This window comes from Tachyglossus aculeatus, chromosome 8 (assembly GCF_015852505.1).
Source record: "Tachyglossus aculeatus isolate mTacAcu1 chromosome 8, mTacAcu1.pri, whole genome shotgun sequence".
Classification (NCBI taxonomy): domain Eukaryota; kingdom Metazoa; phylum Chordata; class Mammalia; order Monotremata; family Tachyglossidae; genus Tachyglossus; species Tachyglossus aculeatus.
The window spans coordinates 2,984,684-3,010,792 of record NC_052073.1 but is presented as its reverse complement, the minus strand read 5'-3'; the positions used below and the strand labels follow the sequence as shown (position 1 = coordinate 3,010,792).

Here is a 26,109-nt window from a genome sequence, read left to right as displayed (position 1 = left end):
AGGTAGGTAGGTAGATGGTTGAAGCAGTCTGGCAGGGTGGCAGCCAGTGGCTTAGTACAGTGCTCTGCACACAGTAAGTGCTCAGTAAATACGATTGATGATGATGATGATCATCAATCGTATTTATTGAGCGCTTACTGTGTGCAGAGCACTGTACTAAGCGCTTGGGAAGTACAAATTGGCAACATATAGAGACAGTCCCTACCCAACAGTGGGCTCACAGTCTAAAAGGGGGAGACAGAGAACAAAACCAAACATACTAACAAAATAAAATAAATAGACCAGATATGTACAAATAAAATAAATAAATAAATAAATGGAGTAAAAATTATGTACAAACATATATACATATATACAGGTGCTGTGGGGAAGGGAAGGAGGTAAGATGGGGGGGATGGAGAGGGGGACGAGGGGGAGAGGAAGGAAGGGGCTCAGTCTGGGATGATGACATCCCAGTCTGGGATCAGTCTGGGATCATGATGATGATGATGATGGTCAGGCTTCAGACTTGGTCTCCAGGAGGCAAGAAGGGGGCTGTAGGTGGAGAAGGTGGGCTGGGGTGACCAGGTGGGGGGCCGGTTGAAGGGGGGCGGCCAACGGGCCCCAGCCTGGTTTCGGGATCCGGCGATCTGAGGGGTGGGCGGGGTGGTCGCACTTCTCTATATGTTGCCAACTTGTACTTCCCAAGCGCTTAGTACAGTGCTCTGCACACAGTAAGCGCTCAATAAATACGATTGATGATTGATGATGTCTCTTCCCCGTTGCCCCCGCTCTCCCCCAGAGGAGAGGCCGGGAGGGGGGAGGGGCGGGACTTGGAGGGGCAGCGGGGGCGGGGGGGGTGGAGATGGGCTGGGCTGGGGGAGGGAGGGAATGAGGATGGGGATGGGGAGGGAGATGGAGGGGAGGGGGTGCAGGAGGAGGAGATGAGATGGGGCGGGGAATGGGGCTGGGGAGGAGGAGGAGATGGGATGGGGAAGGGAATGGGGCTGGGGAGAAGGAGGAGTTGGGATGGGGAAGGGAATGGGGCTGGGGAGGGGGCTGGAGGATGGAGGAGGAGGAGGAGGAGCCGGGGATGGGATGGGGAGGAGGATGGAGGAGGGCTAGGGGATGGAGGCGCGGGGGGGAGGAGGAGGATGGGGAGTGGGCTAGGGGATGGAAGAGGGGGAGGGGGATGGAAGATGGAGGAGAAGGTGGGGCTGGGGAGGGGCCAGGAGCTGGGGGATGGAGGAGGAGGAGGAGGAGGAGGAGGAGGAGGAAGGGCAGGAGGCGGAGTTTGGGGAGGGGGCGGCCTGGTCCCCGCCGGGCTGAGTCGGGGCTGCGGGCGCTTAAAGGAGGGAGCCGGCTGGGTGCGTTTGTGGGCGGGGGGCCGGGGCCACGGCAGCCTCGGAGTCTAGTCCAGTCCAGGCCGGAGGCGGCCACAGCAGAGACACAGAGAGAGGCGGCCGCCCCCCCCCCCCCGGGGGGCGTCCCTTGCGCCCAACTTTTCCCCTGGGCTGGGGGGGACCCGAGGGGGGCCTCCTCCCACCCCGCCACCCGCCCCCCGACATGCGACCCCCGGAGCGAGCTGTCTGGATGCTGGTGGCCGTCTCCCTCCTGCACGGTAATCCCCCTGCCTCCGGCCCCCCACCCCAGCTCTCTCCCCAGCTGGCCCCCAGCCCCCCAGCCCCCAGCTGGACCAGGCCCTGCCCTGCCCGGAGACCCCTCCCCTGGCACCCTCATCCAGCATATCTGTAATTTTATTTCTATTGATGCCTGTTTACTTGTATTGATGTCTTCCCCCACCCCCCATAATAATAATAATGATTGTGGCATTTGTTAAACGCTTACTTTGCACCAGGCACTGTACTAAGCGCCCGGCTGGATCCAAGCAAATCGGGTCCCTGTCCCACGTGGGGCTCACAGTCTCCATCCTCATTTTACAGATGAGGAAACCGAAGCTCAGAGAAGTGAAGTGGCTTGCCCAGGGTCACACAGCAAAGTGGCAGAGGCCTTCTGACCTTCTGACTCCCAAGCCCGGGCTCTAACCACTGGACCACTCTGCTCGTTATGGGCAGGGATTGACTCTCTATTGCTGTCTTGTACTTTCCCAAGCGCTGAGTGCAGGGCTCTGCACACAGTAAGCGCTCAATAAATAGGATTGAATGAATGAGTGAATTAAGTGCCTCCCACTTTCAGATGGGTCCCCCCGTCCCTGTTCTCTCCAGGGCCCAGGAGTGGGGGTCTCTGAGCAGACTGGTCTCCCCTCCCTCCTTCCCTCCTTCCCTGGGCTGAAGCATCTCTGCAGGGCGAGTTCCAGAGGAAGCTATACCGGCAGTTGCTGAAAAACTACAACCCCCTGGAGAGGCCAGTGGCCAACGACTCCCAGCCTCTCACCGTCTACTTCACCCTCAGCCTCATGCAGATCATGGATGTGGTGAGAGTCTCCCCGGGCCACAGGCCTCCCCCCAACCCAAGAGGGGGATCCCACCCCTCTCCGCCCCTGACTCGGTGGTTCCCATTCAGCCGGGGTGCCCTCTGGGTCTCGGGATGCCCAGGTGCCCACGCCGGGCCTGGGGTTTGCAGACTGGCCCTTTGGAAGACCCCTAGATTGGAAGCCTCTCAGGGGGCAGGGAGATATCTGCTAACTCTACTGGCCTCCCCTCAGCGCACAGCACAGGGCTCTGCGCCCAGGAGGAGCTCAGTTGGTGCCATCGATTGGTGAAATCTGCGTAGTGTTGTCCGGGGCTCCCCTGGTGGATAACAATAATGATAATGATGGTATTTAAGTACTTACTGTGTGCCAAGCACTGTTCTAAACACTGGAGTAGATACAAGGTAATCAGGTTGTCCCACATGGGGCTCACAGTCGTAATCCCTATTTTACAGCTGAGGTAACTGAGGCACAGAGAAGTTAATAATAATAATGGTATTTATTAAGCACTTACTATGTGCAAAGCACTGTTCTAAGTACTGGAGAGGTTACAAGGTGATCAGGTTGGCCCACGTGGGGCTCACAGTCTTCATCCCCATTTTACACAAGAGGTAACTGAGGCCCAGAGAAGTTAAGTGACTTGCCCAAAGTCACACCGCTGACAATTGGCAGAACTGGGATTTGAACCCATGACCTTTGACTCCAAAGCCCGGGCTCTTTCCACTGAGCCATGCTGCTTCTCTAAGTTAAGTGACTTGCCCAAGTCACACAGCTGACAAGTGGTGGAGTGGGGATTAGAACCCATGATCTCTGACTCGTAAGGCTGGGCTCTTTCCACTAATCCACGTTGCTCTCTGTCTAAGGATGTCTAAGGGGGGGTGAGGTCACCAACCTTGATTTGAAAGAGGGGACAAAGTTTCCCACATATTTGTAGCAGTGCCTGCCCTCACTCTAGGATGCGGAGAGATTCTTTCATTCAATTGTATTTATTAAGCGCTTACTGTGTGCAGATCACTGTACTAAGCACTTGGGAACGTTACAACAATAAACAGGGACAGTCCCTGTCCACAATGAGCTGGAAAGCGGGCACCTGCTCAAGGTCTCCCAGCTGTGGGTGGGAAGGATGCCACACCCTGAAAAGGCACCAAACACAGTCCCCTCTTGTCGTAATTAATGCCTGTGAGGAACTTTTCATTTTTAAAAAACACTTTTTAAAGCTGTTTTTTTAATGGAAACTTTGCTCTGTTGAAAGGGGATTGGCTTAACTAGGAAAACCGCATAGTCCAGCGCAATCTAGGGTCCCCTGAAATTGGTTTAAAGCCAAGCTTTTCCGGTAACTGCTAGGTTTTATTTTGCTTTCATGGTACCTGTTAAGTATGCTCATTGTGGACAGGTAATGTGTCTGTTTATTGTTGTACTGTACTCTCCCAAGCGCTTAGTAAAGTGCTCTGCACACAGTAAGCGCTCAATAAAAGTGATATGAATGAATGCTTACTATGTATCATGCACGTTACTAAGTGTTGGTAGGTATTAGGTTGGACACAGTCCCTGTCCTACATGGGGCTCCCAGCCTTAACCCCCATTTTACAAATGAGGTAACTGGGGCACAGAGAAGTTAATTTATTTGCCTAAGGTTGCACACCAGAGAAGTGGTGGGGCTGGGATTAGAACCCAGGCTCTCTGACTCTGGCCTGTGCTTTTTCCACTAGGCCACGCTTCTTCTCAGTCTTGTCTGCCCCTGACAATCCTTCCCTCAGGCCCATCCTGTTTGCCCTCCTGAAGCTGGGTTGGGTGGTCCCCACCCCACCCGAAAAAAAAAAAGACACACACATTCCCACGCCCCCAACCCGCCTCCAGCATCTCAAGGGTCTGGGGTGAGGTTTCCAGGAGAGTTATGTGGGCTGGGCCCAGACCTCTTTGCCACTATTAGAATATGAAGAGCCCATCACTTTGGCATCAGTCCAGGGCTCTTGGCTAATCTGGAAACTGGAATAGCCACGAAGAACCATAATAATAATTATAGCATTTAAGTGCTTACTATGCACCTAGCACTGTGCTCAGAATGGAAAAACTGCAGGATACTCAGGCCAGAAACAGCCCCTGTCCCACATGGACTCAGTCTGAGGGGGAATAATAATAATAAAAATAATGGCATTTATTAAGTGCTTACTAAGGGCTGGGGAGGTTACAAGGTGCTCAGGTTGTCCCACGTGGGGCTCACAGTCTTAATCCCCATTTTACAGATGAGGTAACTGAGGCACAGAGGGAAAACAGGCATTGAATCCCTATTTTACAGATGAGGAAACTGAGGTACCAAGAGGTTAAGTGACTTGGCTAAGGTCACCTAGTGTTCTCTTGCCGCCCCCCAATTCTGGGTGGTGTTCAAAGGGGGTGTCCGATCATTACTGGCTCCTCCCTGTGTCCGAAGGACCCTGGGCATGAGACGAATCACCCCTCCCGGGGGTCCGATAACCAGGCAGCCCACTTGTAGGGGTGGCAGTGAAGGTGTCAGGTGAAGACTTTGTGTGTTTATCTGTCTCAGTTCATGGAGGAACAGAGCGTATCATATCTGTCATGTTGTTATCTGTTACAGATAACAGATTGTCATAAAACAATCTATCATATTTTTCTAGTGCACTCTCTCTAGCGCTTAGTACAGTACTCTGCACACAGTAAGAGCTCAGTAAATATGATTGACTGGCTGACTGACCAACGGTTATCCTTCATCCACCTGCTGGAACCTTCTGGGCTTCCGGGATTCGCCCCCACCCCCAACTCCTCAGGTGAGTGGGCAGGAAACGTGTCTACCATTGCTGTTGTATTGGACTCTCCCAACAGCTTAGTACAGTGCTCTGCACACAGTAAGCACTCAATAAATACCATCGATTGATAGATAGGAGTGGGATCCAGAAAACCGCCTCCCCCATTTCCCCAATCTCCTCCTGTCCCCGGAGCCCCCACATTTAGTGGCTGCCTCCTTTCTTTTAGTCATTCAGTTGTATTTATTGAATGCTTACTGTGTGCAGAGCACTGTCCACAGCGCTTAGGAGAATACAATGCAACAATAAACAGACACATTCACTGCCCATGACCAGCTTACAGTCTTGCCAGGGCGACAGACAGTACTATAAATAAATAAATTAAAGTGACCAGAAATGCTTATTTATGGAGGTCTGTATCCCAGAATGATCCAGAAGACTTGCTAGAGAGACAGACAGGGTGAGAATAATCTAAAATGCCAAGTGATGGGGAAAAATGGGGCGGGGGAAACTTAATAAAAATAATATAGTGTGCCACTTCGGGTCTCCACTAACGACTCCGGGGACGGGATTGTTGCTTTCAGAATCCACTCCCCGGCCCTTATTTATGGCTCTTGAAAGAGCTCTCCCTCTTGGATGGTATTTAACTGCATTTTATGGGTCTGTCTTTTGCTAACGAACTTCAGTGCCCATGATCCTAGTGGCAGTATTTCTTCCAGTAGTTTTCTCTCTCTCTCTCTTGCTCTGTGTCTCTCCTCCTTTTCTCCTTCCTAATTTTGGTAGTAGTGGAAACGGTAAAGATGACGTGTTTACTCCTGGCTGGGGTGGCTAGAGGATAATCAGGTTGGACACAGTCCTTGCCCCACCTGCGACTCACCGTCCAAAAGGGAGGGCGAGCAGATGGCGTGTGTCCGTTCTCCAGTGATGTTTTGATCTCACTGTTCATCTCAACACAGGAGAGGGAGAGGGTTGGGCTGAATTAAAGCTGTAGGGTTTGTCAGCCTGCCAAAGGGGCATTCTGCTGGATCAGAAACTCCATCCCCTGTTGGCACATGCCCACCTTCCAGCATGCCCAGCTGGAGTGGATGCTGCCACGGAAACCCCGACGTCCAATCAATCAATTGTACTTATTGAGCACTTACTCTGTGCGCAGCTCTGTACTAAATGTTTGGGAGAGTATGATATAACAGGCTTGGTAATAATAATAGTGGTATTTGTTAAGCACTTACTATGTGCTAAACACTATTCTAAGTGCTGGGGTAGATAGATACAAGATGATCAGGTTGGACACAGTCCCTTAACCCACGTGGGGCTCACAGGCTTAATATCTGTTTTACAGATGATGTAACTGAGGCACAGAGGAGTTAAGGGATTTGCCCAGGGTCGCACAGCAGATATGTGGCAGAGTTAGGATTAGAATCCATGTCCTCTGACTCCCAGGACGATGTTCTTTCCACTAAACTACGCTGCTCTGGTAATAATAATAATAGTAATGATGGTATTTTTAAGTGCTTACTATGTGTCAAGCACTGTTCTAAGTGCTGGGGTAGATACAGGGTAATCAGATTGTCATTCATTCATTCAGTAGTATTTATTGAGCGCTTACTGTGTGCAGAGCACTGTACTAAGCACTTGGGAAGTACAAGTTGGCAACATATAGAGACGGTCCCTACCCAACAGTGGGCTCACAGTCTAGAAGGGACTAGATTGTCCCATTTGGGGCTCTCAGTCTTAATCCCCAGTTTACAGATGAGGTAAATGAGGCTCAGAGAAGTGAAATGGCTCGCCCAAGGTCACACAGCAGACAAGTGGCGGAGCCAGGATTAGAATCCATGTCCTCTGACTCCCAAACCTGTGATCTTTCCACTAAGCCATGCTGCTTCTCCATAGTGGTATACATGCTCCCCACCCACGGTGAGTTTACAGTCTAGAGTTAACAATGGCTGTCCTTCTCCAGGGTCTTCTTTTATAGCAAAACCTCCTTGTGGGCACAGGTCTTGTCACTTCTTTGTTTTGTACCTCCCAGGCACTTAGTACAGTGCCCTGCACCTCATGTGAGCCCGTTGTTGGGTAGGGACCGTCTCTAGATGTTGCCGACTTGTACTTCCCAAGTGCTTAGGACAGTGCTCTGCACACAGTAAGTGCTCAATAAATACAACTGAATGAATGAATGAATGGGTGCTCAATAAATATTACCACTCCATTGTCCTGTACAGCAAGGATGACTGAAATCAGCTTGCCAACACAACCGACAGTATTAATGGTATCTGTTTTTTGAAAGCCTTGTTTACAGTGCCTTATAAAAGGCACTTGAGGAATAATAATAAAAATAATAATAATAATGGACTTTTATTAAGCACTTACTGTTTGCCAATAAGAATACTGTGTTGGCATAGATACAATCAAGCAATCAAACAATTCAATCAATCAGTCCATGGTACTTATTGAGCACTTACTGAGGACAGAGTACTATACTACAAGATAATCATGCCAATACAGTCGGTCTTTCACGGTCTAAGAGGGAGGGAGAAAATATATTTTGTGCCCACATTTGTTGAGGAAACTGGGGCCCAGAGATGTAAAAGCACTTGACCAAGGTCCCATGGTGGTCAGGTGGGAGAGCTGGGTCTAAATTGCAAGCCCCCTGACTACCATCCTGTGCCCTTCCTGCCAACCTGCCTTCGAGGAGTTTGCACTCTGAATCAGAGAGACAGCAGTCCCAGAGCAAAGAAGGACTTGGGCTTCAGAGTGAGTGGTTACCACCATCAGCTCTAGTCGTCACTACAGTCGTCCCATTTCAAAGGTGGGAAACTGAGGGACTTAGTAAAGTGCTCAGTGAATAGTAAGTGCTTAACAAATACCGCAATTATCATTATTATTATTAAAGGTGGATTCGTATCTGTTCTCATCCTTCATTCCTCTCCCCCTGCCCCGCAGCAAGCACTCCTGAGTGCCAGGGAGGCTTTGCAGGAGCGGAGGAAGGAGGTTTGAGCCAGCAGAGGGGAAGTTGCGGGCAGTGGGTTGGGGATGAGAGTTGGGAATGAAGGACAGTGAAGAGTTTTGCAAGGGAGGAGCCCAGCGGGGAGGGGGAGGAAAGAACTCATGGATAAAGGCAGAGCCACTGATGGACAGGTGGGAAGCCCACCTCTGGGACATTTTAAAATAAGAATAGGAAACTGAGGCCCAAGATCCCCCAGCAGGTCTGGGCCGAGCTGGAACTACTAGATTCTGGGTTTTCTCCCTCCCAGCCCCCTGCTCTTGGCATGAGACAGTAGCTTCTCCCACTCAGGTTTGTAAAATCCACATTGGCTAGGATTTTTCTGAGAAATGGAGGCGTTCAGCCAAAGAGAATTTTCCTTGGCTCCTGGGCTCCCTGGGTGTCCGGCTCATCATCTCCAGGGCTGCCTGCACAACAGCCTTGTCCAGACCAGGTTAGGCCCATGGCGGCCGCTCAGGAGTGGAGATGCTGCTACCAGCAAGCCTGGGAGCTGAAAGAAGCAGTGTGGCTCAATGAAAAGAGCAACGGGCTTTGGAGTCAGAGGTCATGGGTTCAAATTCCCGCTCCACCAATTGTCAGCTGTGTGACTTTGGGCAAGTCACTTCACTTCTCTGTGCCTCAGTTACCTCATTTGTAAAATGGGGATTAAGACTGTGAGCCCCCCGTGGGACAACCTGATCACCTTGTAACCTCCCCAGCGCTTAGAACAGTGCTTTGCATATTGTAAGCGCTTAATAAATACCATTAAAAAAAAAAGAGCCCGGTTGGGCTGGGCTGGGTGCTCCTGGAGCACAGAGATTGGTCCTTCTCACTTTATCAGACTCTCCAATAATAATAATAATATTTGTGGTATTTGTTCAGCGCCTACTATGTGTCAAGCACTGTTCTGAGCACTGGGGTGGATACGAGCAAACCGGGTTGGACCTGGTCCTTGTCCCACATGGGGCTCACAATCTAAAACCCTATTTTACTGATGAGGGAACTGAGTCCCAGAGAAGTTAAGTGACTTGTCCAGGGTCATACAGCAGACTTGTGGTGGATATGAGAAGAAGTGTGGCTCAATGGAAAGAGCACGGGCTTGGGAGCCAGAGGTCATGGGTTCAAATCCCGGCTCTGCCAATTGTCAGCCGTGTGACTGGGCAAGTCACTTCACTTCTCTGTGCCTCAGTTCCCTCATCTGTAAAATGGGGATGAAGACTGTGAGCCCCATGTGGGACAATCTGATCGCCTCATGTCCTCCCCAGTGCTTAGAACAGTTCTTTGCACATAATAAGTGCTTAACAAATGCCATTATTATTATTATTTTGACTCCCACGCCCATGCTCTATCCTCTAGGTCAAGCTGCTTCTCCAAGCACTCAGCACAGGTCTTTGCACATGGTGGGGGCTTAAGCAGGGCTGTTGATTGATTGGCATTGGCTCCATCCCTAATTGATTGATGGGTGCTGGGGCAGACCCCTCTCCAGTGTCCGGCTCCAGGCAGGGGAGTCGCTGTGATTCTCCCAGCAGAGAGCATGTGCATGGTAATAGAATTATGGGGGTCTTGCCCTCTGCCTCCCCAGGGTACTGTGCATACTGGCTCCCACGGCCTGGCCTGTGACTCTAACTGCCTGGCAGACACGAGCGATCACAGCCTTAATGGCAATATACAGTTTCTAGAAAAGGAATAAAGTGGGGGGAAGAGGGACAGGGCCAACCACGGAACGAAATGGGTTCCTCAGCTAGGCCTTGGGGCCCTGGCCCCCCCAGGTCTGAGTCTGAGGTGGCACAGCCAGGACTGTGGGGAGGTTCTTTATTTATAATAAAGCCTGTCTCCCCCTCTAGACTGTAAACTTGTTGTGGGTAGGGAATGCCTCTGTTATATTGTTGTGTTCTACTCTCCTAAGTGCTTAGTACAATGCCCTGCATGCAGTAAGCGCTCAATAAATACCACTGATTGATTGGGAAGGGATAGCTGACATTGGCATCTCCCGCTGCCCCCTGTCTCCTCTGTCTTGTGGTGGTGGGGAGGGGGGCAGGTGGGGAGGGGGAGGGCATGACGACATGTGGGTATGATGGGCATGAGGGGGCTAGGGGGGCAGGGCGGGATGAGCCAGGAGGGGCAGACAGAGGACAGGCTTTCCCTTTGGTGGAGTCAGAGGCGGGCGGGCCAGACTCACTAATGCTATCGCTTTTTATGAAGGAAAATGAATAAAAAGTGACAAGGCTTACATTTTCCTCAGTTCATCATGCATCTAGGCATCTTCATTACACCCATGGAAACTTTCCTCTTCCTCTTCACCACTTCTGTCATGTTCTGAATCCTCCTGAATCCGCATCCCACCCTGCCCTGAGAGACCCCCACTATAACACAAACACTCAGGCCTTCAGGTAGATGTACATACACAAACACAAAAAAAAACAACAAAACTCCCCACAAAAACACATTTTCAAACCCTCCTGCTAACTCCCATGAACATAGTCCCTACTTTTCCCCAGATCAGAATTCTTTACCTCTTAGACATTGTCTCTGTCTTCCTGTCTCGCTTTGTCTCCTTCTCTCTTTCAGTCTCCCTGTCTCTCTGTCTGCCCTTGGCTCTCTCTGTCCCACCTCCCATCCCCTGTCTCTGGCCTCAATCAGTCAATCAATGAGTCATATTTATTGAGCACTTACTGTGCGCAGAGCAATGTACTAAGTGATGACTTGACACCTGTCTACATGTTTTGTTTTGTTGTCTGTCTCCCCCTTCTAGACTGTGAGCCCGTTGTTGGGTAGGGACCATCTCTATATGTTGCCAATTTGTACTTCCCAAGCGCTTAGTACAGTGCTCTGCGCACAGTAAGCGCTCAATAAATACGATTGAATGAATAAATGGGAGAGTACAATATAACAGAGTTGGTAGACACATCCCCTGCCCACAAGGAGCTTACAGTCCAGAGGAGGAGCATACATCTAGAGTCTATCTTAGCGCAGATAACTACATCCATTTTCCCTCCTCCTCTGCGCTTAATACAGTGTACAGTCAGTGCTTAGTACAGTGCCTGGCACGTAGTAAGCGCTTAACGAATACCATCATTATTATTATTCTGCATGCACTAAGAGCTTAATATTGCTGCTGATCACTTGGTTAACTGGGTGGTGGGAATGTCAGGAGGCAGACAGGAGTTAGAGAAAGGCTACCGTGGTTAGCGGAAGGAGGTTTTCTGGTGGGGACAGATGATTAAGGCTGTTGGACCTTTTTAAGCACTCAGTGCAGTAGCCAGTGAGTGCATAGAAAATATTATCTTGCTGTTTGTTCTGTCGATTCTGACTGCTCCCAGCCAGTGGGGACCGATGGCTTCGGTGCCAGAGGTACACCCCAATTAGCCATGATTCCCCTCTGATTGTTCTGGCTGGCCGTTAATAATAATAATAATAATGGCATTTATTAAGTGCTTATTATGTGCAAAGCACTGTCTAAGCGCTAGGGAGGTTACAAGGTGATCAAGTTGTCCCACGGAGGGCTCACAGTCTTAATCCCCATATTACAGATGAGGTAACTGAGACACAGAGAAGTGAAGTGACTTGCCCAAAGTCACACAGCTGACAATTGACGGAGCTGGGATTTGAACCCATGACCTCTGACTCTAAAGCCCGGGCTCTTTCCATTGAGCCACGCTGCTTCTCTAGCATTAGGAGAGGAAACCTTGCTCTCCATGAACAGAGCACAACCCTGGTTAGTTAAGCAGCCTCCCATGCCCAATCCAATCGCATCATTTCTGCTCTGGCACTTAACACATTGCTTGACACATAGTAAGTGCTTAATAAATATCAACAGCATTACTACATTTCAAGCATCTGCTCTTGGGAAGCAGGGGGGTTGAGGGGGCCATGGAGGCTTGTGCTGGGCTGGGGCCTGACTTGTCTAAATTCTGGACATCGGGGTTTGAGGAGCGGAGACGACTGCCAGTAACTTAATGCCATTCTGCCACTGGCCAGTCATCCAGATGGTGCCCAGCTGAGCCACTCATGCATCCCAGGCATGGAAAGAATCAGTAAACTTCTCCCATGTGTAAAATGTGGATGATAATATTTGCTAACCCGGCAGGGATGGTTTGTGTGTTAGGGTTTTTAAAGCCTCTGGAGGAGGCAGGGTTCTGAAAATGTGCTAAGTGTCATTAGGTTTGAAATAAATAAAAAAAGCAAGAATGTCGGTCGTTATCAGCTTAAGGGAAGAAGACCAGCCGTTAACTGGAAATCTGGGTGGGAAGCAGTGTGGCCTGTGAACAAGGGTTTGGGAGTCAGGACCTGGGTTTCTAATCCCGGCTCTGCCAATTGCTTGCTGTGTGACCTCGGGCAAGACACTTGATCCCGCCCCATCCTCAGCCTATTTAGAGTCTGGAGTCCAAATACGTTTGATTGATGGAATGTGATGCTTGCCAGCCAGATAGAGAGGTAGTGTGGTCTAATGGAAGGAGCATCCACCACTTCTCTGCTTTGTGACCTTGGGCAAGTTGCTTAACTTCTCTGTGCCTCAGTTACCTCACCTGTAAAATGGGGATTAAGACTGGGAGTCCCACGTGGTGCATCCCGATTACCTTGTATCTACCCCAGCGCTTAGAACACTGCTTGGCACATAGTAAGTGCTTAACAAATACCATAATAGAGAAGCAGCCTGGTTTAGTGGAAAGAGCCCGGGCTTGAGAGTCAGAGGTTGTGGGTTCTAATCCAGGCTCTGCCACTTGCCAGCTGTGTGACTTTGGGCAAGTCACTAAACTTCTCTGTTCCCCAGTTACCTCATCTGTAAAATGGGGATTAAGATTGTGAGGATGTGGGACAACCTGATTACCCCAGCACTTAGAACACTGCTTGGCACATAGTAAGCGCTTAACAAATACCAACATCATTATTATTATCATTCATTCATTCATTCGTTCAATTGCATTTATTGAGCGCTTACTGTGTGCAGATACAGAGATATCTGTAAGGTGCTGGGTCTCCATCGGGGTCCAGGCTCTGATGGACAGCACTGACCAGATGGAAGCCAGCTCATGTCTGGAGGGTAGCCCAGAAAAGAAACAAGGGCTAGAGCAGAGAACACAGATCTGGGTGAGCCCACTGTTGGATAGGGACCGTCTCTATATGTTGCCAACTTGTACTTCCCAAGCGCTTAGTACAGTGCTCTGCACACAGTAAGCGCTCAATACATAAGGTTGAATGAATGAATGAATGGGAGTCAGAGGGCCTGAGTTCTAATCTCGGCTCTGTCCTTTTCCTGCTGGGTGACCTTCCCCAAGTTCTCCCCGCCCCCCGGGTATCATCCTCAGCCAGTATCAAGGCTGGGGTGAGTTTGGGAATGAGCCAGCTGGGCTCGGAATCTTTTGGAAAATCGAGAGAGCGGAAGACGGGGAGGGGGAAGAGGGACGAGGGAATCCGAGGATGAAGCGGACAAATTACCACCAGACAATAGGCTATTCAGGATGCCGCGGACACAAAGCACACGAGTTCCTTAGGAAGCATCCGTGGCCTCTCTGACAAGGAACAGGCGCGGGAGAAATCTGTGAGCTATTTTTGGTTCTCGTTAGAATCCTTTCTTTCTCCCATTCCGGCCTCCCTTCCCGCAACCTGGCGCCCAGAGGAAGAAGCAGAGAAGCAGCGTGGCCTAGTGGAAAGAGCATGGGCCTGGGAATCAGAGGACCTGAGTTTTAATCCCAGCTCCACTACTTACCTGCTGTGTGACCTTGGGCAAGTCGCTTAACTTCTCAGTGCCTCAGTTCCCTCATCTGAAAAAGGGAGAGTTAGTCAATCAAGCAGTGATATTTATTGAGTGCTTACTGTGTGCAGAGCACTGTACTAAGTGCTTGGGTGAGTACGGTATGACAGAGAGCAGTGGATTCTGCTGCCCCTGCCACTGTTTTGGTGTCCACCCCTGTTCTGGAGGGGTGGGCCAGCCTGAGAGTGTGTGTGTGTGTGTGTGTGTGTGTGTGTGTGTGTGTCCGTGTGTGTGTGTGTGTGTCTGTGTGTCTGTGCTCACGGGCCAGGGAAAGGGAGCAAGCAGAGAGGGACAGGTGGGTGGACCTACTGGGAGCCCCTGCAGGACAACCACGGTGTCCCAGGGGTGGTCTCGACCCCAGCGGGAGTGTCACAGTTTCCAACGTTTGGCCAAGTGCCTTGGCCTAGTGGAAAGACCATGGGTTTGGGAGTCCGAGGACATGGGTTCTAATCCCAGCTCCGCCACTTGTCTGCTGGGTGACCGTGGGCAAGTCGCTTCACTTCTCTGTGCCTCAGGTCCCTCATCTGTAAAATGGGGCTTAAGACTGTGAGCCCTATGTGGGTCAGGGACTGTGTGTGACCCAATTACCTTGTGTCTGTACAGTGCCTGGCAGTAGTAAGTGCTTAACAAATACCATTATTATTATTACCTGCAGTCTGCAGCAAGGTCAAAGGGAAATGATTCCCCCTCTCTTGTCCCTCAAGGCGTCCCGGTGAGACCCTGGCTAACCCCTGTCCGGCAACTTCTAGCCAGATACTTAATTAGTCATCGGGAATTTAACGTTATACATTGAAAGTAGATTAGAATATTTAATTAGGCAAAGCTGAGACTTGGCAATAAAGAGATGAACTGATTAACTTGCCAGTAAATAACTCTGTATGAGTGTGTGTGTGTGTGTGTTTGTGTGAGTGTGTGTGGAGTGTGTGGGTTTGTACATGTATATATTTGGTGGGGATTACATGTGTGTGTGTGTGTGTGTGTGTGTGTGTGTGTGTATCTGGAGGGGTATCTGTGTGGATATGTGTTCATTTCATTCATTCAGTCATAATTATTGAGCACTTTGAGCAGAGCACTGTACTAAGTACTTGAGAGAATACAGTATAAACAGACACATTCCCTGCCCACAAAGAGCTTACAGTCTAGAGGGTGGGCCAGACATTAGTAGAAATAAATTACAGATATATAACGAGTGCTATGGGGCTGGGAGGTGGGATGAGTAAAGGGAACAAGTCAGGGCGGTGTGTGTGTGTGTGTGTGTGTGTGTGTGTGTGTGTGTGTGTGTGTGTGTAACTAGGGGGGATATTTGAAGTGTATATCTCAGGAAGCATTGGAGGCAAATGAATATCTCAGGAGTATTTCAGTGTGTGTACTATGGTGGGATCTGGGGGATGTGTGTTTATCTTGGGGGTAGTATTTGGGTTGGGGGTGTTTGGGTGTCTGTCTCTGGGTGTCTGGCTATCTTTGTGGCCAGAGTCGCAGCAGAAATAGATGCCCTCAACCCACTGTTCTTAGTTAATTGTGGATTATGACAGCCTAGGTCCTGGCACCTGGCATTTCCCTGGAATGAGACTTTTGGAAAAGTGGTGAAAAGGGAGGAAGCTTTTGATCGGTGTATTGGTAATGTGTGTTTTAGAGAAGCAGTGTGGCCTAGTGGAGAGAACCCGGGCATGGGAGTCAGAAGGATCTGAGTTCTAATCCCTGCTCTGCCACTTGCCTGTTGTGTGACCTCAGGCCAGTCACTTCACTTCTCTGGGCCTCAGTTACCTCATCTGTAAAATGAGGATTATGCCTGTGAGCCCCATGTGGACATGGATTGTGTTCATTCTGATTAGGTTGTATCTACCCCAGCACATAGTACAGTGCCTGATACGCAGTAAGCACTACAGTAAGTTTAGTAACCAAAAAAACCCAAGATGCTCAGGCAGCACAAAAGTGCTGACTCTGAAGTCAAGGAACAAGAACCTGGGGAGAGTAGATAATAATAATAATTATGGCATTTAAGTGCTTACTATGTGCCAGGCAAATTGGGTTGGACACAGTCCCTGTCCCACGTGGGGCTCACAATCTCATTTTACAGATGAGGTAACTGAGGCCCAGAGGAGTGAAGTGACTTGCCCAAAGTCACAAAGCAGACAAGTGGCAGAGCCGGGACTAGAAGCCATGACCTTCTGACTCCCAGGTGTATGCTGTACCCACTATGCCATTTCATTCATTCATTCATTCATTCATTCATTCATTCAATCGTATTTATCAAGCGCTTACTGTGTGCAGAGCACTGTACTAAGCGCTTGGGAAGTACAAGTTGGCAACATAAGTATGCCATGCTGCTGGTACAGTGCTGTGCACATAGTAAGTGCTCAATAAATATGATTGAATGAATGAATTAATCAGGGAAAGCCTCCTGGATTAATCTCTAATCTCTAATCTATGTGATAGTTATTCACAAACAGTTGGAGGAATTAGGATTTTTAATGGTATTCATTAAGCTCTAATTATGTGTTTAGTCACTCTTCTAAGCGCTCGGGTAGATACAAATTAATCAGGCCTGATACAGTCCCTGTCCCATATGGGGCTCATAGTCAAGTAGGAGGGAGAATAGGTTACTGAATCTCCATTTTGCAGTTGAGGAAACTGAGGCACAAAGAAGTGGTGACTTGCCCAAGGCAAGTGGCAGAGCCAGGATCAGAACATAAAGTCCTCTGGCTTCCAGGCCTGTGCACTTTCAATGAGGCCACATTCCTACACTATTTCACACCACATCTGCAAAGATGCGTGGCTCAGTGGAATGAACCTAGGCTCTGGAGTCAGAGGTCATGGGTTCAAATCCCGGCTCCGCCAATTGCCAGCTGTGTGACTTTGGGCAAGTCACTTCACTTCTCTGAGCCTCAGTTACCTCCTCTGTAAAAACGGGATGTAGACTGTGAGCCCCTCGTGGGACAACCTGATCACCTTGTAATCTCCCCAGCGCTTAGAACAGTGCTTGGCACATAGTAAGCGCTTAATAAATGTCATTATTATTATTATTTCACAGGAAGTTGTACAAATGTATCAGGATGAAACAGCTGAACAAATTGTTGAATTGAATCCTTTGAACCAGGCAAATAGAACGGGAGGGATCTGCTTACTGCGGCTGGGGGGTTGCTGGGTAATTGGGGAAGGTTCCCTGGAGAGGGTGGGCTTATAGGATGGATTTGAGGATGGGAGGAGGAGAGAAGAGGAGGATACAAAATGCAGCTGTTTGGGCTCACTGAAGAATTTGTAGACTTGGAAAGAGCAATCTCATCCCCAATTGGCAGGGTTGGGGTGGGCAGTGCCCGTCTTCTTGCCAGGCAGCAGCCAAGCCGGCGACAGTGGTTGAGAAGCCGATGGCCACCTTGCCTGCCCCTGACTGGGATTTCTGTTGTCTCCTCTTCCAGGATGAGAAGAATCAAGTTTTAACCACCAACATTTGGCTGCAAATGGTAAGTGGAGACATTTTAGAAGATCCTTTCCCCACCCCTGGTTGCCCCCTGCCCATCTTGCCGTGTTGCTGAGCAGAGATGATCTGGGATAGGGCTGGCATGCGTTCCCACCAGGGCCAGGGTACCCAAGCAGGAATTTCCCTGGGTCTAAAGGAATCACCTGCTACCGATCCCTCCCTCCCTCTCTCTTCTCCTCCCTCCTTCTGCCTTAGTACCTGGTCACCAGATCAGCCCGTGGTAGGATAGATGCCCCCATAAGGGTGGGACTGGGCCGTGAGGGTGGGGCCGGGCCATGGGGACAGAGATGGCCAAGCACCACATCTGGCTGAAGGGGCAGAGGCAGATCTCTCTGCATTGCTCCAGCTCCTGGCCTGCCAGAGATGGAGGAGAGGGTGCAGGGTTTAGGACGGGAGGGAGCTGGGGCTGGAGGAAATAGGGAGGAGGAGAGGGGAGGAAGGGCCCCCAGAGAGTTCCCAGCCCTATGTCCTGCACGCTCCAGTCCTGGACAGATTACTATCTGCAGTGGAACGTGTCCGAATACCCCGGGGTCAGGAGCGTCCGCTTTCCCGATGGCCAGATCTGGAAGCCGGATATCCTGCTCTACAACAGGTCAGTGGGGCCTGGATGGGTGAACGGAGAATGGGGAGGAGAAACTGTCCACTCGAATGTCAGACTTGGAGACCACCCTGCAGGACCTCTGGCCCGGTGTTCTGACATGGCAGAAAACCAAGCCCAGAGGAGCAGGCAGTCTGGTGGGCTGGCTGAGAGAAATAGAAAGCCATTCCCGGCAGGCGACCCAGACAGGGGGATACACCCTGAGCCGAAGGTGGAAGTTTTAGGGGGCTGCAACCCCGGGCTGCAGTGGTTTCATTCATTCATTGTCGTATTTATTGAGCACTTACTGTGTGCAGAGCACTGTACTAAGCTCTTGGGAAGTACAAGTCGGCAACATAAAGCCCCCCAGCAGCCAGGCGTGGCTCAGAACAGCTTCCTCGACCCTCCCTTCACCTACTGATGGTCAATTCTTTCCCAGCGCTGACGAGAGATTCGATGCCACGTTCCACACCAATGTCCTGGTGAATTCCTCTGGACACTGCCAGTACCTGCCCCCAGGTACGTGGACAGGTCTTTCCTTGGGCCGGGGCCACTGGACCTTAGGGTCACCGTCGCGCTCCCCTTTGGCTCCGAGCCCTCCCACTTCATCCTATTCTTGGGGGGTTCTGGTGGGGGAGGGAGAGGGAAATGGGAGCCAGGTAACCTCTCTGTCCCTGTAGCCCCTGCCCTGAGCCATTTAGCAGGTCAGCCGGGGTTGAGATTCTGAAAGGTGTGGGGATGAAGAGAGAGAGAGAGAGAGAGAGAGAGGAGAGAGATTGAATGAATATATATGAGAATGAATGTGTGTGTGTGTGTGTGTGTGTATGTGTGTGTGTTTGCTCCTCTAGGAAATTGCAGGGACACCAAGAGTAGTTTTCTGTATGTTTCTCCCTCAAGGAGGTTGTGTTGTGAGGGTGCTGGGAGCAGTTGTATGTGGATGTGTGTCCCTGTAAGGTGCTGGGAGTCTGTGTGTGTGTGTTTGTGCATATGTATATGTGTGCAGACACCTGTATGCCTGTCCCCCGTGGGCCTGGGCCACCCTAGGCATTTTCAAGAGCTCCTGCTACATCGACGTGCGCTGGTTCCCCTTCGACGTGCAGCAGTGCAAACTCAAGTTTGGCTCCTGGACGTATGGCGGCTGGTCGCTGGATCTGCAGATGCAGGAAGCGGACGTGTCCGGCTACATCTCCAACGGCGAGTGGGATCTCGTAGGTGAGCGTGGGTGGGTGGAGGGCGGTGGCTGGGTGGACGGCCCATCCCTAAACACACACCACCCCTCTGCTGGGGACCCACCTGCCCTACAGATTTAAAGAGACAATCGAGAAGGAGAGACCATGCTTGGCACATACCTTAACAAGTACCATTATTATTATTATTATTCTTAATAATTGAGCATTGGTATTTATCGAGTGCTTACTGTGTGCAGAGCACCGTACTAGGTGTTTGGGAGAGTGCAGTATAACAGTTTCCAGGTACTTTCCCAGACTACAAGGCGCTTAAAGTCTAGTTGGGGAGACAGACACTAATAAAAACAAATAAATTCATATATGTACATAAGTGCTGTGGGGCTGAGGGAGGGGTGAATAAAGGGTACAAATCCAAGTGCAAGACCTTTATTCTGATTACTTGACACCTGTTCGCATGTTTTGTTTTAGTTGTCTGTCTCCCCCTTCTAGACTGTAAGCCCGTTGCTGGGTAGGGACCATCTCTATATGTTGCCGACTTGTACTTCCCTAGCGCTTAGTACAGTACTCTGCATGCAGTAAGCACTCAATAAATACGATTGAATGAATGAATGAATGAACTTCCTAATGATATGATAATAATTGTAGTATTTATTAAGAGGAGCAGCATGGTGCAGTGGAGAGAGCACGGGCCTGGGGGTCAGAAGATCATGGGTTCCAATCCCACTCTACCACTTGTCTGCTCTATGACCTTGGGCAAATCACTTCATTTCTCTGTGCTCAGTTACCTCTTCTGTAAAATGGGGCTTGACACGGAGAGTCCTATGTGGGACAGGAACTGTGTCCAACACGATTTGCTTGTATCCAGCCGATTTGTAGAGAAGCAGCGTGGCTCAGTGGAAAGAGTACGGGATTTGGAGTCAGTGGTCGTGGGTTCAAATCCCGGCTCCGCCAATTGTCAGCTGTGTGACCTTGGGCAAGTCACTTAACTTCTCTGGACCTCCGTTACCTCATCTGTAAAATGGGGGTGGACTGTGAGCCCCCCGGGGATAACCTGATCACCTTGTATCCCCCCAGCGCTTAGAACAGTGCTTTGCACATAGTAAGCACTTAATAAATGCCATTATTATTATTGTTATTATTATCCACCCCAGCGCTTAGAACAGTGCCTGGCACATGTAAGTGCTTAACGAATACAATTATTATTATTATTGCCATGCCCTAGGCATTGTACTAAGCTCACCTTTGATCACACCTGGAGTGTCACGTGGGGGGTACCCACATGTGTTCAGGGGTCCCACAGGGCTGTGACTCTCTGCCCTCCCTCTCTCCACATGGCCCAGGTGTTCCTGGCAAGAGAAGCGAGAGGTTTTATGACTGCTGCAAAGAGCCGTACCCGGACGTGACCTTCACAGTGACGATGAGGCGTAGGACGCTCTACTACGGTCTCAATCTCCTCATCCCCTGCGTGCTCATCTCCGCTCTGGCCCTGTTGGTCTTCCTGCTGCCGGCAGACTCTGGAGAGAAAATTTCGCTGGGTGAGGGCCATGTCGGGGCCCTCGTGGGGGAATCTAAAAGGTTTGGACCAGAAATCCATGAGGTATCTCCTGCTCCCACTCAGTCTGTCTCAGATCTCCAGAAGGTGCTGGTGTGGGGGCTGCTGGGCATGGGGGCATTCTGGGGAGGGGGGTTTCAGGACAGCGACTCTTGCCTGACATTGAGGCGGCCCCCCGCCTGCCGCTTCTGTGTTTCAGGGATCACCGTCTTGCTGTCTCTCACCGTCTTCATGCTCCTCGTGGCTGAGATCATGCCAGCGACGTCCGACTCGGTGCCGCTGATCGGTGAGGGCCGTATTCGGGTCCCGGTGGTGCCCTCTGACCTCTACGAGCATGCAGCAGGAGTTATGGGGCGAGGGGCGGAACGGTTTGGGGTTAGAGTCCCCCCCTTTCCCTGATTTGCCTATTCATACTACAAATCTCAGAATGTGGTGGGATCAAAACTAAGTCTGGATTGAGCAGCGGGATAGAGAGCAGCTTGAAGTTGGGGCTGGAAGTCGGGGCCAGGATGGAGGACTGAGTTAGCCTGTGCCGGGAAGTTAATACTGTCCCTTAAGATTGGCCGGCTTCCCGGCTCAACCTCCCTGGCTCAAGGACGAGACAGGGTCAGCCGACGCCTAGGCCATTGAGGTGTCTTCCTGCTGCCCTCCCTCGCTGACGGTCCAATCCCGCATTTGGACTCCCCACCCCCTCCGACGATGATCAGTCAATGGCCTGGGCTGAGGGCTCGCTCTGTGCCCTTCCCGATGAGCAGGCCCGGCTCTGTCCTCCGGCCCCTGTTCTGTCCACGGGTCCCCCGGCCCCCACCCCCAAAGCCAGGCCGGCCCCGAGCCCCATTATCCGCTTCAGCGCTTAGAACAGTGCTTTGCACATAGTAAGCGCTTAATAAATACCATCATTATTATTATTCTCCCGCAGCGCAGTACTTTGCCAGCACCATGATCATCGTCGGCCTGTCCGTGGTCGTGACGGTCATCGTCCTACAGTACCACCATCATGACCCCAACGGGGGCCGCATGCCCAAGTGGGTAAGCACCCTTCCTCTGACATGCTTCTGGGGTTTTCTGTGTGGATGGATGTGTATGTCTCCCTCTAGGAGATTGTGGGGACACTGGGAGGAGTTGTGTGTGGGGCTGTGTGTGTCCCTGTAGGGTTTGGGGAGAGAGTGAGTGAGATTGTGTGTGTGTGTGTGTGTGTGTGTGTGTGTGTGTGTGTGTGTGTGTGTGTGTGTGTGTGTGTGTGTAGAGGAAGCTGTGGGAGACTGACCTCTCCAATGATGGGGGTGGTGACGGTTCAGTGGCAAGAGCACAGGCTTGGGAGTCAGAGGTTGTGGGTTCTAATCCCGGTTCTGCCTCTTGTCAGCTGTGTGACTTTGGGCAAGTCACTTAACTTCTCGGTGCCTCCATTACCTCACCTGTAAAATGGGGATTAAGATTGTGAGCCCCACTTGGGACAACCTGATTACCTTGTATCTACCCCAGCACTTAGAACAGTGCTTGGCACATAGTAAGCACTTAACAAATGCCATTATTATTATTATTTTTATTATTATTTGCTGAGCTATGGTTTCTCTTCCCCTGACATGGCCCCTCATGATTGATGGGAAGGACCCATTTCTAGTGAACTCGCACTCAATCTCCTACCACAGCACCCCTGGTCCTGTCACCCTCACCATCCTGAACCCCTTGGCATTCCCCTCCTCCCACCTGAGCACTCTCCTCCACCACTGCCCCTCCACCATCTCTCTCCCCTGTCCCCTAGTTGGGAGCAACACGCTGCGGTCTAGCGGGGCCAGGCCTACCCTGGGGACTCTGACATTCCAGTTTAGGACTGGGCTAGGAGCTGTCCACGCTGGGAGTTTTCCAGCCTTTCAGTGATGGTGCCTCTCTCTCGCCCAGCTCTGTCACTGTAGGGCTTTGTGGGAGAAGAAGCACTTTTTGAGGGAGTAGAAGTGGCTGGGATGGTGGAAAACTCTGCTGAATGGACTGAACGGACCAGAGGGGAGGGAGGGAGGTGGTTGTCAGGGGTGGGGAGGAGCCAAGCACAGGGTGGAAGCGGCTCTGTGGGAGCAGAAATGTGGTGCTGGGTGGGCCAGGGAGGTGAGATTGTGTTGGCTCGGGTTCTGAGGTCAGCGGGAGGGCAGGCCGCAGGAGTGCCGCCCGGAGTGACGGAGGCTAATGCTCCTTGTTTGCCCCAGACCAGAATCATCCTCCTGAACTGGTGTGCCTGGTTCCTGCGCATGAAGCGTCCGGGGGAGGAGAAGGTACGGGGTCCGGTCTGCCAGCCCAAGGTCCGCCGCTGCAGCCTGAGCAGTGTGGAGATGACCGCCCTGGCTGGCCAGCCACCCCTCGCCCCCACCGCCGCCCCCGCCGCCAATGGGAACATGCTCTACATTGGCTTCCGTGGGCTAGATGGGGTCCACTGCTCACCCACCCCGGACTCAGGAGTCATCTGTGGCCGGCTGGCCTGCTCGCCGGCCGAGGAGGAGCGCCTGCTGGGTGGGGGTGGGGGCCGCCGCTCGCCCGACGGGGGCCCGGACCTGGCCAAGATCCTGGAGGAGGTTCGCTACTTGGCCAACCGCTTCCGCGAGCAGGACGAGGAGGCGGCTGTCTGCAGCGAGTGGAAGTTCGCTGCTTCGGTGGTGGACCGCCTGTGCCTCATGGCCTTCTCCGTCTTCACCATCATCTGCACCATTGGCATCCTTATGTCAGCGCCCAACTTCGTGGAAGCCGTGTCCAAGGATTTTGCCTGATCCCCTGTGGCTTGGGGGATTTAGGGGGGCACTTCAGGACGTTCCCACACCCTACCCCCACCTCTCCCATGGAGGCTGGGTTTGGGCCTGGGCTCGTTGGATGCGTGGTGGAGGTGAGGGCAGGGGAATGGGAGACCCCCTTCTTCCCACCAGATGGCCCATCCCCTTTTCACGGCACCTGGACATGGTCCAAACTGTTTCTGCACACCCTTCCTGGTGCTGCAGCCCGGACTGGGCAGAGACCCAACCCTCCCCCAGTGCTGCCCAATGTCTGGGCATGATCAATCACACTGGCTCCCTCTCCTCAAGGGCCAGACCCGCCCCCCCACCCCCCACCCCGCTCACTCAACCCGTAACACAGGGCGGAGGGTGACAGGGCCTTCCGGCCATGCCCAAGCTGCCACCCGCATGGTGTCCTGCTTCCCCTGGGCAAGGGAGAAGGACCAATCCCACCCCTTCACCCACTGCCGAAGCGCTGGGTACGGGCTGGTGATTGGAAAACTAAGGTCCAGCCCCTGGGTGCCCCCTCACTTCCCTCTCCCCGTCACCACACTGGACACTGGGCCTGTCATAGTGATTATATAGGCTGGGCCAACAGTCTGCTCCTGGCCCTTACTACCCCCGTTTCCCAGTTAGAGGCAGGAGATGCTCCCAGTAGGCAGCCCCTCTCCGCCTTTGGCAGGTTGTAGCTACAGCCAGGGTCCCCACCATCAGCTACCCAGGTGTGTCTGGGGCTGGTATTCTCCCCTCCAGTACTATGTGGCCAGAGGGAAGAATCTAGCTTCAAGCTGCCCCCTTCCCCAAATGTGGCCAACTGCCTAGTGGGGCTGGACAGACACTGGGTGGGAGTCAGTCAGTCGGCTGTATTGATTGAGCACTTATTGTGTGCAGAGCACTGTACTAAGAGCTTGGGAGAGTACAATATAACAATAAACTGACACATTCCCTACCCACAACAAGTTTACAGTCTAGAGTCGGTCAGATGGCCAGCCACCGAGCTCCCCAGAGCAGCCGGACTGAGGAAATGTTTTCGTGGCCTGTACCACATGGAGGACAGAGGCCAGGACTTGAGTCTCTCGGCCACAAGTGGCTGCCGTTATGCCCCTTGAGCCCCAGGCATTGTCCAGTTGCCTGCCCCAGGCGGTGCGTCCACAGGTGCAGAGAAGTGGAATGGTCACGGCCAGCTCTCCCTCTCCCACCAGGCTCAGGAGAGAGAACCCAGGGCTCTGACCACTGTCCAGGATATATATATTGAGCACAAACTAAGCGTTTAAGAAAGAATAACGAGCACGAGACCTGTTTCCTGCCCTCGAACAGCTTCCCCTCTCCACTAAAGCCTGGGCCATTAAAAGGGCCTGGAGGTGGGCCACCAGAGGCAGGCTTCCAATTACCTTTGGCCACATTAAGCATCCCTTGGCCTTCTAAGAGCTTTGCAGTGTCCCCTCCCCACTGATCTTGCAGTTGGCACCAGCTGCCCGACATTACTATCGCGTGACAGGGCTGTGCCAGAGCCTGGGAGCCACTGGATTAGCTCTTGGCACATCTGAGGGGCATCCTAGGGTCATTAGCGGATTCTACCTGCTGCTTAGGCAACTGACCATCCGGGCATTTCCCCCCAAATCCATCCCACCCGGGCCCTGGAGACCCTATCTGGGGGGGCCGGGCCACCACAGGAAGTAGGGCTTATTGTGTCTGTCGGGTCACTGGCCTCGCCCAGGGGACAGTGGAAGCAGGGCAGTGGTCTAGTCCCAAGCAGACCAGCCCCTCCCTGCAGTGCTTCCCAGCACAAAGTGGTGTGACGGGGCAGGATTTCCAGTTCCCGTGCGTCCCAGATGAGCAGAGGAGAGTGGATGAGGCCCCCCTCGCTGGTGTGATTTTTGTCCACTTCCTGGTGTACCCCCAAGACCTTTTCTCCTGAGCAGCAACAGGAAGAAGGACCATGGGTCCACCTGTCCCCTCTGGATTTACCACAGACTCGCTGGTCAGCCTTGCGGCAGGGGATCCTGGATGCCGGCTGACCCACTCCCACCGCATCTCCGCACTCATTCCTTCCCAGCAATGAGTTGGGGTGCCAAACGGGCTCACCTGGATTTTTCTGTGACTCGACTCAAAGGAAAAATCCCCTTTTTAATGTTTGTGAAAAATACTTCACTAAGTCATAAAGCCCAAGGTGAGCCCTAGTCGTTATTTTTAAAAAGGGAAAGATATAGCTCCTAAGAGCACTGAGGAAAATGGTAAATTATTTAGGTGGGACCCCCACCTTCGTGGAAGGGATTTTTTTTTAAATTTTTGAAACTTCACACCTGTTGCTTTGGGGCCTGGCTCATCTCTCCCTCCACCCTCTGACTTCCCACTTTGTACTAACGTGAGTCACCAAGTGTCTGCAGGCTTGTCTTTATGGCGACTGGCTTGTGTTTCTGCTCATTCGGATTGTCGTGGGGCTAGTGTAGACCCGTATCCATGGAACTGTTCTACACACGGGAGGTTGTGTATCGCCAAAGGTATTTACTGAGCATCTGCCAAGGTGCAGAGCGCTGTAGCGGATGTCTGCTATGTACAGAGCCTGTATAAGCACACGGGAGAGTACACTAGATGCAAGACACACCCTCTCTGTCTTGTGAGGCCTTTCATTTGAATGTGCAGAATTAAATATTTTAAATCAGC

At 51.8% G+C, this 26,109-nt stretch overlaps 1 protein-coding gene across 2 annotated transcripts; it reads left to right on the top strand.

Annotated features, from left to right (window-relative positions):
• The first annotated feature begins 1,517 nt into the window (after positions 1-1,517).
• On the top strand, positions 1,518-26,109 carry CHRNA7 (cholinergic receptor nicotinic alpha 7 subunit). 2 transcript variants are annotated; one of them, XM_038750215.1, is made up of 10 exons: positions 1,518-1,600; positions 2,274-2,413; positions 17,315-17,359; positions 17,859-17,968; positions 18,393-18,472; positions 18,998-19,165; positions 20,481-20,675; positions 20,892-20,978; positions 21,612-21,721; positions 22,891-26,109. In XM_038750215.1, the coding sequence occupies exons 1-10, from the start codon at positions 1,546-1,548 to the stop codon at positions 23,443-23,445; spliced, it is 1,545 nt and encodes a 514-aa protein (XP_038606143.1). In that variant the 5' UTR covers positions 1,518-1,545; the 3' UTR covers positions 23,446-26,109. The 2 variants fall into 2 exon arrangements, with proteins under 2 accessions (XP_038606143.1, XP_038606144.1); XM_038750216.1 differs by lacking the exons at positions 1,518-1,600; positions 2,274-2,413 and adding an exon at positions 5,122-5,193.

What these genes read in the sequence shown, in the direction of transcription:
- CHRNA7 (XM_038750215.1), top strand. Translation starts at nt 1,546, where the DNA reads ATGCGACCCCCGGAGCGAGCTGTCTGGATGCTGGTGGCCGTCTCCCTC. An exon ending in GATATCCTGCTCTACAACAG is followed by an intron (nt 17,969 to 18,392) that starts GTCAGTGGGGCC and finishes ATTCTTTCCCAG; the next exon opens with CGCTGACGAGAGATTCGATG. An exon ending in TGGAGAGAAAATTTCGCTGG is followed by an intron (nt 20,676 to 20,891) that starts GTGAGGGCCATG and finishes TCTGTGTTTCAG; the next exon opens with GGATCACCGTCTTGCTGTCT.